Consider the following 18,609-nt stretch of genomic DNA (forward strand, 5'->3'; position numbering starts at 1 on the left):
AGACCCTGAAGTACCTCTGCCAATTTTTTTTTTTTTCTCAGATTTTAATCTGAGAAAAATGAAATGAGAAATAAGTGACCGTGTTGCCTGTACTGTTCTTTACTATCATAATTATATTGTAATTACATTATAAACCATTGCCTACTTTGATTGGAGGTTTTTGACTTTTTGACAAATCTGTTTTTTGGTCTTCCTGGCCTTCCACAGCTGTTTTGTCTTTAACTGTTTTGTTTTCTTTTCTTTGTGTAATGTCATACTCAGCTGCCATTTCTCATCCTTCTCCTTCTGAAGAGCTGTCTCCAGCTGAGTAGCTCGCTACGAAACACGTAGAACCATTAGAAGAGTGTGCTATTGTTTTTTAAAAGCATCATCATGTCTTATTATGCCACAATATTCTTCTGTTTACCTCTTTTTCCTTTTCAAGTGCCTGCTCCAGTTGTTTAACACGCTACAAAACATGATGCAACCGTTATATTTGACATGCTTTGAGATTGTTGTTGAGATTGTTGCTTTTTGTTACCCCTTACCCCCTTTACCTCAAATAGACCTGTTTCTCCATTACTTTGGGAGACTAGTTCTTTACTCGTACTGAGATGAGAGCTGTCTGTCCAAATTCCATGTGTCTCCACTCTGATTTAGGTGGATTAGGGCAATTAATAAGAATGGGCACAGCATAATTTGCTCCGCCTTAACAATCTTTGCCTCTGTTCTGCATAAAGGGGGATTTTGACCCCCCCTTGTGCGATCCGGGTTCCCGGAAGTTGCTCCCGATGAAGTATCTTGCTCCGGCTTAACAATCTTTGCCTGCAGTTAGGCATTTTCAGTTATTTCCAACTTGTCATCTTGTCTAACTGCTGTTCGCAATTCAGCAAATTACTGAAAAACGTTGTGCCTTTGGGAAGTTCTGCATTCCATCGCAGTGTTCGGAAAAGGTAAGCTATCTCTTTGATAAATTCCCACAGATCTGTCACAAATCACAAAATAGCGTAGGCCTACTACTTTATCTCGCTCTGTTCAGTCGAACGGACAAGCATGACATTGTCGTTTTCAAAATAATTTCCTTCAAATGGCGAAACATCCATGGACAACTGCTGTAGCCTACGACGGAGTATTAGGGCCACACATGAGGAAATAAACATATTGTAACGTCGGCGCACAAGACATTGCATAGCGTTCTCCCGCGAAAGGCATGCCTGGGATACGAGAGCTAACATTTGGGGGGTTTATGTCGTTATTAGTGTAAAGTTAGTGTCTTTAGTGTAACATGTTTTCCTTTTTGCGTGGAGTCCTCCCCTACCGCCGTAATGATGTCCGGCAAAAGATTCTTTGGACGCCGCTATTTATGGATTTCCGGCTCCCATTGACTTACATTGAACACATGTAAACAAAACGTCAATTATGTGCTCAAACTAACGCCGCTGACTTATTACATTACATTACATTACATTTAGCAGACACTTTTTAACCAAAGTGACTTACATATGTCGGCTATATTACAAGGGATCACATTGTCCCCAGAGCAACTTGGGGTTAAGTGCCTTGCTCAAGGGCACAACGGTGGAAGCCGGGAATTGAACCGACAACTTTCAGGCTACTGCACGCTAGCCCAGCTCCTTAACCACTACACTACCACCGCCCACCGACTTATGAAAACCACCTTTCCACTTTGATACGAAATTACATAATTGTACAACATTTATTCAACAAAAATCACAGAATTTGGATCAAGTAATGTGGAGAAATCTTATACAAAGTGTCAACCCCTAACAATGTGCCCATTGCCTAAATTTATGGTCGACTAATGTCGAATGTCAGAGTAATGACATTGAAAAAGGTACCTTAATGATACACTTTAATTCATAAAGGTACTAAGTATAAAAAGAAAAACACAATTTATCAGATGGATTACCCAAATAATTTGTAACAAAGTACAACATTACATCACGATCTGTTTGATCTACTGCCCTCTGGGAAGAGGTACAGAAGCCTGCGCTCCCGCACTACCAGACTCACCAACAGCTTCATACACCAAGCTGTAAGGATGCTGAACTCTCTCCCTCCTCTCCCCCCTCCCACCCTCAGCTACATAACATCCTGGACACTGGACCCACAATGGCCGCCTGCACTACTCCACCTGCACACTTGAACACTTGTACACTTTACAACTTGGTGTTGTTGTCCTGAAAACACAACACTTCTGCTGCTCTTACATAACTTGCACCACTATGCCACTTTCTTTATTACTTAGGTCAAACAGTATTTTATAGTATTTTACAGTATTTGCACTAGTATTTTATTGACTGTCTATGCACAATTTTTCAACAAAATTTTGTTGCTCTTATTTTTCATTATTATTATATGTGCCCTCTTATTTACTTATTTACTTACTTTTCTGTTTACTTGAATGTTATGTTTGTCTGTGGACTTAAAAATTGGTCAAATATGTCTTGTCTTCACCGTGGGATAGTGAGAAACGTAATTTCGATCTCTTTGTATGTCTGGAACATGTGAAGAAATTGACAATAAAGCTGACTTTGATTTGACTTTGAACATTTATTCGAGGGCACATCTATGGCGTCACGCAGCGGCAATTTTCTTAATATCGATATTTCTCCACATTACTTAATCCAAATTCTGTAATTTTTGCTGGATAAATGTTGTACAAAAATGTAGTTTCGTATCAAAGTGGAATGTTTTTTGTCATAAGTCAGCGGCGTTAGTTTGAGCACATAATTGACGTTTTGTTTACATGTGTTCAATGTAAGTCAATGGGCGCCGGTATTCGGCCAATAGCGGCGTCCAAAGAATCTTTTGCCGGATAGCATGAGCATGCATGCCTTACGCCCCTTTTGCATTGTGTTCTGTGTCTTGGTCTTGGTCTGTGTGCTCACGTTCTCAGCTAATAAACCTTTCGATTGGACAACTGTGCGTGTCGCTATCAAATCGTTACAATATATTTTTTGCCATGACTAGATTAACTGTACAACATAGGGCCACACATGAAGAAATAAACATATTGTAAAGTCGGCGCACAAGACATTGCATAGCGTTCTCCCGCAAAAGGCATTCAGATGGATAAAGTAGCAGTGATAGCCTAATGCAAAGTGTAACGCAGGCTCTCAAGTGTCACGCATTGATATTTCTCACGCAGAAAAACTATTAATAGGTCTAATATATTTAATATGCCGCAGCGCCCAAAATGTCTATGGCTGCGCCGTCTCACTGTATAACCGACACACAGACAAGCGCGTTTCTCCTGTAGTTCTTAGACGAGACGAATGAAAAACATATCCCGTGTAGTGAATGTGACCGGCATAATTCACCTTTGTTATTAAGTATGGTTCTACATAGCGTTCAAATTAAACACAGCACTTTGTTCTGTCTGTAGTTACTTCATGTAAGTATAACTGTTCAGGGATCGTGGTCCCTTTAAATGTTATGAATGTGTGATGACGTGTAGCCCCATGCCTGTTTTCTTGCTGGACAGCGCCATTTTAGTTTTCAGTGTTTTTCCTATGAAAATAAACGACACACGCATTTGTGTGCTCAACGTGAGAAATTGTCTCTTGCGATTTACTGCAATTCACCCTTCGCTAAGCCACACCCGAAAACCGCCACAGGCCAATCGTGGCTTAGCAACCTGTCACTAGGCACGGAAGGTCTGACAAGCTTTTCGAGTTTTGCCATGTTAACCTGGAGACTGAAGGCCTGTGGGTCATGAAGGGCACTTATTTGGATGTGTGGTGCCCTAACCCGCGTAAAGACACAGTGAAATAACATGTTACACTATAGAAACATGATATAATTGGGAACACACATTGTTCTAACTATAAAAAATGGCATATTGCATGATATTTCTAGCCTGGCGGGGCCATCCTATATCATTGAGATGTATAGTCTGGCATCGAACCATTCACCTCGCTTAATCCAAGGGGCGGGCAGAGAAATTGTCTTTCAAACTGCCTAGGCATGCAATAGGCCAGCGCTACTGACCATATCATTATCCGGTCGGCAAAAGCGGCAAATACATCCTTCTTGAAAGGAATGACTTAAGTGCATTGTGTTGCTCTACTTTCAAAGAAAAGCACAAGTCCAACTCCTCCAAAGTTGACGGCAACGCCGATTCAAACAACCGCTCTTCGTTCGCCATAGCCACCTTCCTTGTTGTTCACCGCCGCAGGATGTCGTTATCCTGTTAAGCCTCTCTAACGAAATAGAGCTGTGATTGGAGAACATCCACGGTGTTAAGCCAATAGAAATTCCTATGGTTCGATACTAGACGTACAGACTGAGCAAATTAATTTCACGCTTTAGGTGCGTCTAGATTTCTAGGCTATGATATTTCCATAACAGTGAGATACACGCTTCACGATAACGGCAAGAAGTTGTTAACAGACGTTCACCAAGATGTATAGCCCATCAGCAATCTATTTAAAATAACACCTATTTGAAGTACATTCATGATATGTTGTCATATATTGAAGTTGTGGGAAGTACATAGCTTAAATGGTATGTTTCTTTCGTCCCCCATGCCTGTTCCATTCATTCTAGCCAGGAGAGTCGAATGAAACAAAATGCACATTCGACTTCTGCTAAAATAACTCATGAGCGGTTTTGTTCAGAGATGAAATTCCAACTGTATTTGACAGAGGGCAGATGTAGGTTGCTAGTGACAAAATATTAGCTTTCAGTGTGGTAGATGTCTTTGTCAATTACATTTCATTGAAAAGTCCCCCATGTAATAGACGTGCAGGGTGCTAAAGCTTGTCAGGCATAGCAACAGTAACTAAGGAGGGCGGGACTTAGCGAAGGGTGAATTTCCACACTGGTGACCCCGACGTTAGTCCAAAGATTGTTAAGGCGAGCAAGATACCGTCATAGTTCATGTCTATGGTGCGCTAAAATGGGGATCGAATCCTGTCTGCATAAAGAGCGGTCGATGGCGGTATTGACGAGCGTAAGTTGCAACCGCCAACAGCAGCGGCAGAAATAACCGCGCACACCTGATATAAGGTTGATTTTCTCCAGACTGGATTGCTCAAAAATGCTAAAAATGTACCTGAAATGTTCAGAAGGGTTTGAGGATCATGAAAATGTGCCCGAAATTCACATTCCTTACTCTATAGAACCAAGACCTTAGCATATGTGGTGAAATTCTGAGCTATGCCCATAGACTTCAATGGAGCAGTCGCTGCCTCTGCTCTGCATAAAGGGGATTTTGACCCCCCCGATGCGATCCGGGTTCCCGGAAGTGGCTCCTGATGAAGTATCTTGCTCCGCCTTAACAATCTTTGGTTAGTCTGCTGGACGTATCCAGAGACACGACACGACCATGACCGCGAACGCTGTTACCCTCAAACTCCCCAATTCTGGAAATCCCGGCCGGGCATGGTTTGCCCAGACTGAAGCGCAGTTCGCGTTGCGTGAGATCACCGCGGATACAACAAAGTACTACTACGTTGTGTCGGCTCGGAAATTCAACAGCATCCAGAGTAGTGAGTCTTCTTAAAACCCTCCGCAACTGAAGTATATAGCACTCAAAGCCCACCTGTTGAAAACTTTTGAACTGTCAGACGCTGAGAGAGCCAGCAGGCTTTTCTCCCTTCAAGGACTGGGTGACGGCAAACCATCTGAGCTCATGGACCGTATGCTGGATCTCTTGGGTGAGCACAGACCCGATTTTTCTTTTTATCCAACTTTTTTCTGCGCCAGCTGCCTTCCCAAGTCAGGGCTGCACTAGCCAACACCACAATCACTGACAGTCGGAGGATGGCTGAAGAGGCTGACAAATTCTTCCTGGCAAGTCAGGGACATTGTGTGGCTGGCGCTTTTTCCCCGCACACATCGCTCCTGTGGCTGGGCGACTCCACACTCATCGCTGCAACCACTTCTAAAATTCGGCAGCAGTCTTCTGGCCCCCAACAGTCTTCAGGCTTGTGTTTTTTTATCATGCCAAGTTTGGACCCAAGGCTAACAAAATGTTCGCCGTGCAGTTTCGGGCGGTCGGGGAAATGCCAGGGCGGCGCTCAGTAGTGGCCATGAGTGTCGGCCGCGTAGGCAGGCTGCTTTTCATCCGTGACAGCATCTCCGGACGACGTTTCCTGTGCGACACGGGAGCACAGAGGAGCGTCCTGCCTGCATCCCGTTTGGACATGGTGACTGACAGCCACGGCCCCCCTATGGAAGCTGCCAATGGTAGTCCCATCCGCACATATGGAGCGAAGGCACGTTGAATTGTGTTGGGGAGGACAGCAGTTTGGCTGGGACTTCGTTACAGCAAAGGTTGCCGTTCCCCTACTCGGAGCCGATTTTCTGTGTGCACATGGACTGTTGGTAGATGTTAAGAACCGCCGTTTGATTGACACATTTTGTTCTTATACGTGCACGCTCAGCGGGACTGACTCCATACAACTGTCTAGCATGCTATCAGCCTCAGATGACTTCCACCGTCTACTTGCCGAGTTCCCAGCGCTCACTCAGCCCACTTTCTCTGCATCCGCTGTGAAGCATGGTGTGGAGCACCATCTCGCCACTACTGGTCCACCCGTCTACGCTCGAGCTCGCCGCCTCGACCCGACCAAGCTTGCTGTTGCAAAGGCTGAATTTGCAAACATGGAACGCCTGGGTATAGTCCGTCGATCCGACAGCCCGTGGGCATCACCCCTCCACATCGTCCCCAAACCGGTGTTTTTCCTATGAAAATAAACGACACACACATTTGTGTGCTCAACGTGAGAAATTGTCTCTTGCGATTTACTGCAATTTCCACACCTGGGGTATTCCATCAACTTCGCTAATGAAGGCGGCGCTTAACAGAAATAGCCTTACTTGAACTAGCGTAGGGCCCGTCCCAATACCTCCCCTACCCCTAGCATTTTGCCCTAACCCTCGTTTCTGCGCGTGCACGTGTAGGGCTAGGGTGTCCCATTACTGTAGGGAGCAAGGGGAAGTGCTATTCCCCTTAAAATCAACCCTCAAAATATAGCCAGGACCGATACAGGCTTAAAACCATAGACAGTAAAAGAAATGGACGAACAGACTCCGTCGTTTTCAATGGGAGGGCACTGAGTCAAATAGAACGATTTTTCAGTTGGTCCCCCCAGTACTGTGCAGACTCACACTTAACTTTGTGACGTTAGCCATCGAACTGAATCTTGTAACTCATATGATAGATACACAGAAATTCTTCTCACACTTCCTTCGCCTTCAAAGTCATCAAAGTTAAACATTTATTTATGTATGTATTATTAATATCATTCTCACCAAGTCGTGTTAATGTTGAAGCTACCATACATGATCATCTTCAAAAACAGTCATGCTAAAATAAAACAAAAAAGTTATAGCCTTGAAGCTAATCTTCTTTCCACTTTTTCCGACTCTACGGTCAATCCATCGAAAACCTCTGAAATGATTAGTGCCGTTTTTAAAAAAATTAGGTTTACTTTTTTATTATTATTAGGTTGCCTCTGTGTAATGCTTTACCTTAACATACGGTCGTGTATGCTTGGTTTTGCTTACGAGTTACCGTCATAGACAGTAAGGTGGACTGAGCTTCTTATCCAAACAATACGGTTATCTCCCTACGGCGCGAAGCTAACCAATCTTCTTACGGGTAACCAACGTTACGGACGAGGTAGTGGAGTCTGTTTTGCCTTTGTAGTGTTTATGTGGATTACACAGAAGCTACAATATCGGCACAGGATATATGTTAAATGAAGTTATGGTATTTCAAAAAAATCCTAGAATGAATGGGCTTCTATGGGAGTTAGCAGAGAGGTGGTCCCTCCAGCCTACGTTGATTCTTCTACTTCCGGGAATTCGCCTGCCCCCTTGCTTAAAACGAAGTGGGAGATAAAATTACCCAGGATACCGTGCGAGCTCAGCGAGCTAGCCAAATTTTTCATATATTTTCGTAAATAAGCATATTAAAATTTCGAAATATGTTTGAATATGTTAGTTTGATGCACATTTGATGGACTCTTGAGTTTCGAACACTAATGTTAGAAAATATCTCACAAAGCTATCTGACTATGTTCATGATGTCTGCTGAGTGCTTTGAGAGAGTCCATCAAATAACGTTATGATCTGGGTAGTTTCGTCAATATTTAAGGTGTGTTCTGGCGTTCACATGAACACGAATATCTTTGTTGATTAACCAGACGTAGATAAACCAGCACAGCCCACACAACAATGACTGCTGGAACAGGCATGTTCCTGAATGAAAATAGTTGCAGGCTACAACCGGTAGATAAAGTTGCTTGGCGTGGCGTAGGTGAGCACGTTTGCTACGGCTAATTGCGCATATAGTGTTGTCCCAATTCATAGGGAAAGATCTTCACCTCCATTTCCCTTGTCGAGGGGGCTTTAATGTTGAGGGCAATCAAAAGCAAGTGGAAGTTTTAAGGGGGGAGAAATGGGAGGGGCCCATAATATATTTTCCATTAGAAAACCATCAATGAGCTTAACGTGTTGTGGCTAACTAAAGCTTAGCTCCTGTTAGTAGCCCTAGGTTATGGTCGCATAAAATGAGATGACAGTCGAAAGATACAATTAGTGCTGTTATTAATTTGCTTGGTAGCCTATAACCGCATTTATGGTTTTCTACAAATACATCAATAATCAAGTTGGCCTCCATCACTCAACCAATGCTAACGGTAACATTATTTTACCTATGTCCTAGGCTATTGATATAATTTAAGATTAACGTAGCCTACCTGCAGTAAAAACCAAGCATGTCCGATAAACATTCTCAGATTTATTTTGGCTTCAAGAATAAATGGGAATTACATGTCATGCAGAAATCATCCTACCCTTATTAGATGTTCTCTGCGGTAAACTACAGTCTTGTCCTTGTAGGAAGCGTATTGTCTTTCCAACCCACTTTAGATTAATTTCCAACAAAATTATGTCTCACTGCAACAATGCGCCATCTGGTGGACAAACAACTACGTAACGCCAATACTGGAAATGCATCCAAATTATGATGAATATTTGGTTTAATCCTACTGAATTTGTAATTATGTATCGGCCGTTCTAATTGCCGATACTGATGGTGGTGTGTGTGTGTGTGTGTGTGTGTGTGTGTGTGTGTGTGTGTGCACCACCATCTACAGGCCAATGAGTGTACAGTCAATACTTAATTTTTTAGACCCCCCCCCGGATGAAATTCTACTAAACTTGGCATACCCCCAGAGAATGTCAGGTTAATCATACACATAAAATTTGGTGTAAAATTAAATTAAAGCAGAATGATATTGCATTTTCATTTTTTTCCCGGGGGGGGGGGTGCAAATCACAAATGAGTGATTATGGGCTAGGTTGATGTGGGCCCTTGAGACCAACATGCCTTAAAAATGTCTTCATCCTCGGTGCCACGATTCAGGTAGTTATTTAGGAAAAACTGCATTTTTTGGGTTTCGGGGGGCCCAACGTAGGGGGGAAGTGGACCCCGGGGACCAAACAAAATTTTTCTGTAAAAGTCTAGTGGGGCTACATACCCACCAAATTTCATGTGCCCCCGTGGTTGGGTGTCCCGGGTATCGTTGACCAAAAATGGTCAGGAAGTAGATGATGATGTGGGGGAACTTTGACAATCCCTCCGCTTCGCGGCGGTCATAATAAATGTGACTAGTGCGGTGTCACTTATATACGTTTTTAATCTGTTCATGACCCATTTTTTGACTGATGCGACTTATACTCCGGAGCAACTTATAGTCTGGAAAATCTGGCAGTGTTTGGTCTATTCTGGGTTTTGGGATCATTTTTGCCCTCAAGGAACAATATAGCACCTTAATAATATTAAATTAATAATTGAGAATTTTTATCAGAGCTTCCCTATTCCAAAGAGCAGCGACCACTACTTTGGTAAAGCAGCCCATCTTTCAGGTAATAGTGTAATATATATATATATATATATATATATATATATATATATATATATATATATATATATATATATATATATATATATATATATATATATATATATATATATATATATATATATATAGGGTGGAAGAAGAACTTCAGTGAAGACAACCTACTGTAGCATGTGCTGATACACAAAAAGTCAGGTTGGCTGTTCGAAGTTGGGCTTATGAAATGTGAACATGGTTGGAATAGGGTTGGAAAATAGTGATGCGTTTATGTTTTGATTCTGCGGCACCTGTAAAGTTCTTTTATTTGCCTTCACAGATTTGGTGAACCTTACCTTGACCTCATGCATTTCACTGAAGGGGAAGGAGATGCAGACATTAATTGTCCTCTGCCTCATACAGGCCTCTCTGCAATGTAAGAATACAAGATTTTAATTATTTTCCAAGTTATAATCGGAGTCATGTGAAATTTGGATGGTCATAGTCCCTTACCAATTGTTTAATTGTTGTTTTTTAATTTTTTTTTTTTTTTTTTTTTCAGTGTCTTCATCTGATGCTAACAACACGTTTGATGCAGCACTCCATGACGATGTCATTTTGTTCTGGAACATTTCATTTAAGTTGGACCCCAAAAGTAATTTAGTTGTGCACATCCAGAAAAGCGAAGAATCTTCAGTTGACATTGTTCGTTTAGATCAAAAAGGACTAAAAATATCCCGAACATTTGTTGGAAGAGTTCAGCTACTGCAAAACGGTTTCCCAAATAAGGTTGTTGCTCTAAAGATGGACAACGTCAGCATCCAAGACACTGGAGCATACAAGTGTTATGCATCGATGCCTCTCTACATAGATCAGGAGCTGTGTCATTTAAAAGTTCGAGGTTAGTTATATCTGCTCTACACAATACTTTTGCAACCATTTCTAGGACCGTATAGTGGTCATGCTTTGGGAAACTAATGAGATGTAGTCTGAGGAAACCAAGAAGTAAAGTCATTGCAGAGTGAAAAACATTATTGGGAGTTTGTAGACTTGAGAGAGAAAAATCTGCTCTAATTTTATGTTGTGACAGACATAAACTGTTTTCAGACATGTCCTCCGCACAATATGCAGATCTGAACGACACTGACACACATAAATAGAATCTCTGCGTGGTTGAACACACACATGAACAGAATCTCTGCATGTTCTTCGCTTCGTTCAAACATGAGCTCATTTACATAATGTCCGTCTAAAATGAGGAGTTTCACCACAAACACATTCCTTAAACCTCTGAAGAAAAGTTCTGTTTTAGCAAAGAGATTTAGGAGAAGAAGGTGCAACCTAAACATAGCCTACAGTTGTTGCTGACCAGATTCCTCATGGAGATTGCACCCAATTTGTCCGATTCAGTAGGGTATATTTTGGAGTTGGCGGCCTATTTAAAAACAAAAACATTAGGCTATGCATTAAGCATTAGGCCATTGTTGTCCTTGTCGATTTCAGAAGTTGATCAAGCATTATAGCTTCACAAGTTATAGTTAACTACGAATGCCTCATGAGTTTTACCGCCTGTGTGAATGGAGCATTTTGAAGCTGCGCTGTGTAGTTTGGAAGCAATTAAATCTTTGGCTAAGGATTTCTTTGGAGAACGGACAACAGAGATTGCCAGTGACCGCACTGGGACTATTTTAATTCCAAAGGGAACTTTATTAGGATGCATCGTCTTGTAGTGGATTGGTTGAGATGAAGTATACATAATATGCTCATTTAGGCTACACTTTAAAGCTGATTTTCTCAAAACTTGTTTTTTTCCTGAGATGAGGATGGCTTTCACATTTGGCCAATATCTCTGGGTGGCTAAATGGAATTGAGCAAATGACCCCTTGTTTTAAACCCTAAGGTCTGTGGATTATGAATATCCAATAAACCCATTTTTTTTATTTTGTCAAACTGGACTCATTTCGTTGTGGCACATATGTTCAGATATATGGCCCAACTGCTTGATATCCGCAGAATATGCAGACTCACACCTACAGTATGTCTGAAAGGAGCTATAATGTGTGTGGGTCAGACACAAGCGCCAAACAGGAGGAGGTGTAGTAGTTTACAGATTGGGGGCTTCCATGGGTCATGGAATTTCTTGTCATTTTGTCAATGTCAATTGTAATTGGGTAATTGGTGAATCAATGGGCTGGAAAGCCAGAGGTTCATTTGGACATCACTAAATTACCAGTTGTTTTTTGGTTGGAGTAGACAAAGAATATTGTATACATACACACACACACACACATACATGCATACATGCATGCATGCATGCAATTGTTAAAGTTTTTTGTTTTGTACAAGAAACTTGTTTTACAGTATGCCACTCACTCACAGCTTAAAAGTGATATAGCTAACTTTTCTACTTTATCACCCTCTTAGAATATGTCTGAACTAAACTAGTATAAAATAAAATATCAGACTTAAAGCAATACAACAAGCAACAGTTAAAGTATCATATGAAATTGCACCCTCCGCTAGGCATATGTCTACAAGATTCAGCAAAAAAATAAATAAACTTTAAACAACAAAAAACCCCATGGATGCCAGACAATAACAGCAAGAAATATTTTTTTCTATTTGCTAATAGAGGATGGACTGGCAAGAAATTTAGCTAGCAAGTTCTGAGAAAATGTGTAGGCTATAGCTTGCATCTGATTTCCGCCTGTAACAGCGCACATGCTCAGTAACCACGACTGTACAGCTGAGCTACATGACAGGGTGCGGACATGGTCCGTTCATGCCACCTGGGAATATCAGGGACCACCCCATGATTACGTTGTTTTTCCCACTGCGAGTGTTCATGTGGGGAGTTGGACTGCTGGACTGTGAATGGTTAGGAGTTGCTTGTGAGAAGTGAAGGAGTAGGAAGTGTAGGATGAATGAATCTGAGCGCGGGTTTGGTGAGGATGGTAGGCCCAAACTCAAGAAAAAGGACATTTCTGTGAGGAAGGAAACATATAGTTGTGCTCATAAGTTTACATACACATGATAAAGTTGACTAAAAAGAGGAATAAAAAAATCCTCTTTTGGAAATTGATCTTAATGCCTTAAAGGTTGTATCAGTGATTTCAGGCCAAAACAAGGCCCAAATATAAATGATCACATTCGTCTGTCCTGTCTGCCCCTGTCTGCCCCTGTCTTTAGCTGTCTGCCCCATAAGCAGGCCGTCAAAAAGCCGCGTCTCTGTAGGCAGCCTAGGCTCCGAGATCTGTACACAAAAACAATTGCTACCAACAAGGGTTGGCAACCCACTCAAAAGGCAAAATAAAATGTTTCAACCAATAACCATTGAGATCGCATTTAGGAGAGTTTTAATTGCGGGAGGGAGGGGGAGGGAGTAGCGAGCTAGCTCTGTTTTGTTTGAACATCAACAGAAGTGACGTATCCTCGCTATCGCTGATACAACCTTTAATAAAAAAAAGAGGAAAAACCAACCTTTAAGGACACCATTTTTTTGTGTATGAATAATGTATCGTATATAAATAAATTTTCTTCCTCAAAAAAACAGGGCCCGTAAGTATACATACCCCTATGTTAAATTCCCATAGAAGCAGGCAGATTTTCATTTTTAAAGGCCAGTTATTTCATGGATCCAGGAGACTATGCATCCTGATAAAGTTCCCTTGGCCTTTGGAATTAAACTAGATGTACCGCATATTGGTACAAAATATGACCGCCGCTCTGTCCTGTACATCCGTTCCCGTTCCACTAAGCAATTTGTATCCATCTTCTACTCCAGCCCCCACTCTTGAAACTTTTGTGTATGCTTGTTTGGCATGCCTGTGTGTGTGTGTGTGCGGGCCGCACGGCAAGTAGCCTACTGGCGCTGCGAAGGTGAATAGATTTGTAGCACCTTTAAAATCTCAAGTTGCGCAGTTCATCACAGTTCATCCATTGCAACTGGACTGATGAAAGGTCATGTACACCTGTAGGCTAGGTATTTGGGGAAAGCAGAAGGTATCATTTTTACATTTCTTTATTTATTTACTTAATAACAAACAAAACCATCCCTGTCATTGCCATGCAGTTTTCAACAGCTATCAAGACGAGAGGTCATGCCATGGATTTTTGTGAATGTTTCTTCTTCTACATATGCAAGATTTTATTCATCTTTATATGATGTTCAACTATATTGCCAATGCACAAATGAAATACCAATAGTCTAAAACGAAATGTTTTACATCTAACTGATCAAAATTCCTCTGGACACAATTGACCTAATCAATTTGCCAAACGTTTGTTTGGTCACTCCCAGGATACACCCCAGGTCAATGATTCTAGAACGCTATGCGGCTGCTCTGAAATAGTCGGTTAGTAATTTCAATGTACCATCACAGAATTTTACATTTGACTTGATTGGGAACCCTGGTTTTAATTGATAGACACACCTTCAAAGCTTTGTTTAGCTATATATTTCTTTGCACAGCAGGTGTCACTAGTAAGCACACTGTTGAATGAGGCTTCAGGTAATTGGTGAATCAATGGGCTGGAAAGCCAGAGGTTTATTTGGACATCACTAAATTACCAGTTGTTTTTTGGTTGGAGTAGACAAAGAATCTTGCCACCATACATACATGCATTCAAACAAACCTGTACCTGTGCAAGATGTGTCATAAAATATCAGCAGTACTGGAGCACCATAGAATTCGCTATCATGGACTTTAATTCACTACTTGCTGTGTGTTCTCCTACTTTCTACAGCCCCATGGAACCCAGTCCAGAAAAGCAATGTCTCCATGGGTGGTGGGGTATACACCCTTCACTGTGAGGCTGAAGGGTATCCCCTAGGTAATTTCACCTGGACCGATGGACATGGGAAGAAGTTGACTGACCAGGCCAAGCTCACAACCAGCATTACCTCAGAGCAGCTTATTCACATCTACAGCCAATTGAATGTCACCATCTCCACCCGTAGCAACTACACCTGCACTTTCAGTGATGACAGAGGAGTTTCTCAGTCTGCCACCTTTGTCTTTCCTGGTATGATATAAAATATGAAATGTTATCACAGTATATGGTAAAGGATATCCCCATGGCTTTGATTTGGCTGTAAGTCATGGGTAACCACAGCTGTGGGGATATCTTTTACGGTGCAAAATGGGGATGGATAATTAGCATTTAAGAGGCCAAATGGGGAATTCCTGGGATATCGGCACTGAAGGAATGCCTCTTGTCCAATAAGATATTAATCAATAGTTTTACCCGGATCTAACTGTTATCCAATGTAAAATATCATCACAGTTAATGTTATCACATACTTTTTAATGACACATTAATGACCCATCGATGCATGCTTATTATTATTATTATTACAGACAAGGACAAGTCAAGACATCACTATTGGCTGATCCCTCCTATAGGTGGACTGGTGGTGGTGGTGCTGGTAGTTTTAAACCTGTTATCAGGCAAGTCATAGAGATGGAACAGGTGTACAGGCCATAACATTAAATTATGTTATTCAAGACTTCTCAATACAGAAGCTTATCAGGAAATATGTATGAAGTGAAGCTATATTTGTGTTTGAAAGTAGCTTTTCTACTGGGCACACATTTTGATATACTAACAAACACTTTTGGTCTACTTGCCCTCAGTGTCTCCACACCAGCAGCTTACAGCAACAGGAGCCTCGAAAAACCAAGCCGGGGCGGGCATGGTAGAGTCAAGTGGGTAGGAGAATGTTCGGAAAGTGTCAACAATAAGCGACGGTGTTTTACCCCCACAGGTCCATACAAAGTTAATTACGAGATGGAGCAGACTTTTTTGACACTGAAGCACACATTTTGATATACTAACAAAACACTTTTGGTCTACTTGCCCTCAGTGTCTCACACCAGCAACTTACACAGCAACAGGAACCTCGAAAAAAAACCAAAGAAGCCGGAACATGGTAAGAATCAAGTGGGTAGGAGAATGTTAGGAAAGTGTCAACAATAGAAGCGACGGTGTGCGCCACCGCAGATCCATACAAGTTAATTATGACGCCATAGCCGTAGATCATATAAGTTTAGTCAGATTTTTTTTTTTTTTTTTCTTTTTATGTCAAATTTCCCGTCAATGATTCCGGGACACTGAAAGACCGGGGTAGACAAAACTTGGTGGGCATCGCCCCATATGGATAGCATGGAACCATAGTTTTTCGTTTGATCTGTAGCCCCCAGCTGGACTGCACCCCGAAGGAGGGTAGGGGGCAGACACAGTTTCTAATGAATATCTAGAGAACCATTGGGTTTTAGGAGGACCATTATTTTTTGTATGTTGATCTCAAGGGGCCATGTCAGCGCATTCCATAACCACTCATTTCATGTATAAGCGCCACCTAGTTAAACACAAAAAGTAAAAAATGAGGTAGTGTAATTGAAGGTATCTGTGACCTAACATAGTCAAAACACGAAATTGGAAGTGTAGGATCATTATGACACCCCTGTATGCACGCCAAGTTTTGTGGAATTCGTTCATGGGGCCACACAATAAATTAATTTATGTTACTATACACCAACTGGCCTGGGTACGGAGACGTTTTTTCAGAATATCTCGAGAACCGTGAGGGCCTAGGAGGTCCACCTTTTTTGTATGTTGGTCTTAAGGGGTATGTCAACCCATCCCATTACCACTATTTCTATGTATAGCTGCCTACCCTAGTTAAAAAATTAAAAAGCAGCATAAAATTAGGGGTGTTTTTCTTATCTCAATATCTCTGGCTGACAAAGGTCAAAACTGCACGAAATTAAAAGTGTAGGATCATTATGACACCTCTGAATGCATGCCAAGTTTTGTGTACTTTCGTTCATAAAGTCTTACAATAAAATAATTTATGTGTACATTTAGTGACTTTACACAAACAAGGATTCCCGACACTGAAAACCGGGTACACAAACTTGGTGAGTATGTACCCCATATGGATAGCATGAACCGCTATTTTCGCTTTCATCTGCAGCCCCCGCTGGACTGGACCTAAAAGGAGGGTAGGGCAGACACAGTTCTCTGTGAATCTTTTATGGTATGTTGGTCTCAAGGGCCCACATAAACCTGGCTCATAATCACCATTTCATTTGCCCCCCCCCCCCCCCCCCCCCCCCCCCCCGGTAAAAAAAATGAAAATCAGTAGGATTAAAAAAGAAAGCCAAAATAAATATTCATCATCATCATCATGGCTGTTTTCCAGTATTGGCGAAGTAAAGGTTTGTCCACTAGATGATGACGTTGCAGTGAGACGTAATTTTGTTGAAGTTAAAAGGGGTTGGAAAAACAATGGACGCTTCATACAAAGGACTGTAATTTCATGGCGTTTAACATCTAATAAGGATAGGACGTATATTTCATGAAGTGTAATTCCCATTTCTTTTCTTGAAGGCCGAAATAAATCTGAGGATGTTTATGGGACATGCTTGGTTTTACTGCAGGAATGCTAATCTTTGTAATATCAATAAGGACCTAGGTAATGTTACCGTTAGCGTTGGTTGAGTGAGATGGAGGCATTTGATTTATTGCATTTGTAGAAAACTATAAATGCGGTTATACCAAGCAAATGTATAGCAGCACTGTTTGTATCTTCGACTGTCATTTGTGCCCGCGTGCTACAAAAATCATTCTGTCACAATGGAAGGTCCCCTGCCAACCAACGCTGATACAATTTTGCCGTCGTGAGACTGAGGCTTCGTTTATTTTGTTTTAAGTGCGGCAGGGTGTGAGGAATCGAGCATTGCTGATTACAGCTTTGGTAGTTAGAGTCTGTGAAATTAAAAAGCACGTGTGCGTGAAGTATCCAAACAACAGACACCTTCATTTCATTATGGCTGTTTTAGCAAAACACCTTAAAGCTACTGTGTAGTAGGTCCCATTTAGAAGTGGCTACTTCATTTCTTTCTTGACTCATGGAGCTGCGTGAATGTTATTATACAACTTCTTTCCGCCATATGACAGTTTAAGTCCGCTTTGATACTGTGGCATGCAGCATTGGTTTCAAGCGAGATTTTATTTGTGTAAGCCAGGGATAATGGCTGACAATTTATGTTGTCAATAGGCCTACCTTATAATCCTACCTGTAGCTTAGGGAAGCTAACAACTTTCTATTAGGATCAGTTTGTTAGTTACCGTTTGTCATAACTCCCTGATGCATTTTTGCATTAGAATAGCCAGAGCGTGTATATCTCAATCGAACATTAAACAATATCAATCTATGGACTAGGCTGGGTGAACCCAGCCTGATCTGCCCGCTATTTATTTTTGATTTCTTAAAGATTGAGGCTTGGTCTGATGAAAGCCAGACTAGCCATGGACCTCAGTTAAACAATGCAAGGGAACATGAATCAGCCTATATTTGCATTCAACAATAACGGACAAAGCTCTTCAACTTTGGCCCGTTAAAATGTGTATGAACAGTCTAGCGGCGCATTTCATCAAGGCCCATTTGGACATGTCAGTTATTTGCACCACTGGTTAGATGTAAAAAACATTTGTTTCAGACTAGGCTACTGTTACTTAATTTATTGCATTAACAATAGCGTTTCAGACTACTGTTACTTAGAATTTGTGCATTGACAATAAAAAGTATTACATGAAACTAAAGATGACTAAAATCTTATGTAGAAGAAGAAACATTCACAAAAATCCATCCATCCAAAATGACCTTTGTTTTTGATAGCTGTTGAAAGCGGCATGGAACTGACAGAGATGTTTTGTTTAAAAATACATAAAAAAAAATAAATAAATA

At 41.4% G+C, this 18,609-nt stretch overlaps 1 protein-coding gene across 2 annotated transcripts in view; it reads left to right on the forward strand.

The window, feature by feature from the left end:
• The window catches only part of LOC125287250 (WD repeat domain phosphoinositide-interacting protein 1-like), a 42,001-nt gene extending 26,699 nt beyond the window's left edge, over positions 1-15,302 (forward strand). Inside the window, exons 11-14 of one of the 2 annotated variants that reach the window (XR_007192329.1) lie at positions 10,195-10,290; positions 10,417-10,755; positions 14,601-14,879; positions 15,215-15,302. Coding sequence is in view for 1 of the 2 variants with exons in the window: in XM_048232819.1 (XP_048088776.1) it covers positions 10,195-10,290; positions 10,417-10,429 (109 nt within the window). In the remaining variant the exon portion in view is untranslated. Of the gene's footprint in view, positions 1-10,194; positions 10,291-10,416; positions 11,055-14,600; positions 14,880-15,214 lie in introns of those variants that run through there. The other variant, XM_048232819.1, reaches the window with a different exon arrangement.
• The last annotated feature ends 3,307 nt before the right edge of the window (positions 15,303-18,609 follow it).

Source organism: Alosa alosa, chromosome 22 (genome assembly GCF_017589495.1).
Source record: "Alosa alosa isolate M-15738 ecotype Scorff River chromosome 22, AALO_Geno_1.1, whole genome shotgun sequence".
Classification (NCBI taxonomy): domain Eukaryota; kingdom Metazoa; phylum Chordata; class Actinopteri; order Clupeiformes; family Clupeidae; genus Alosa; species Alosa alosa.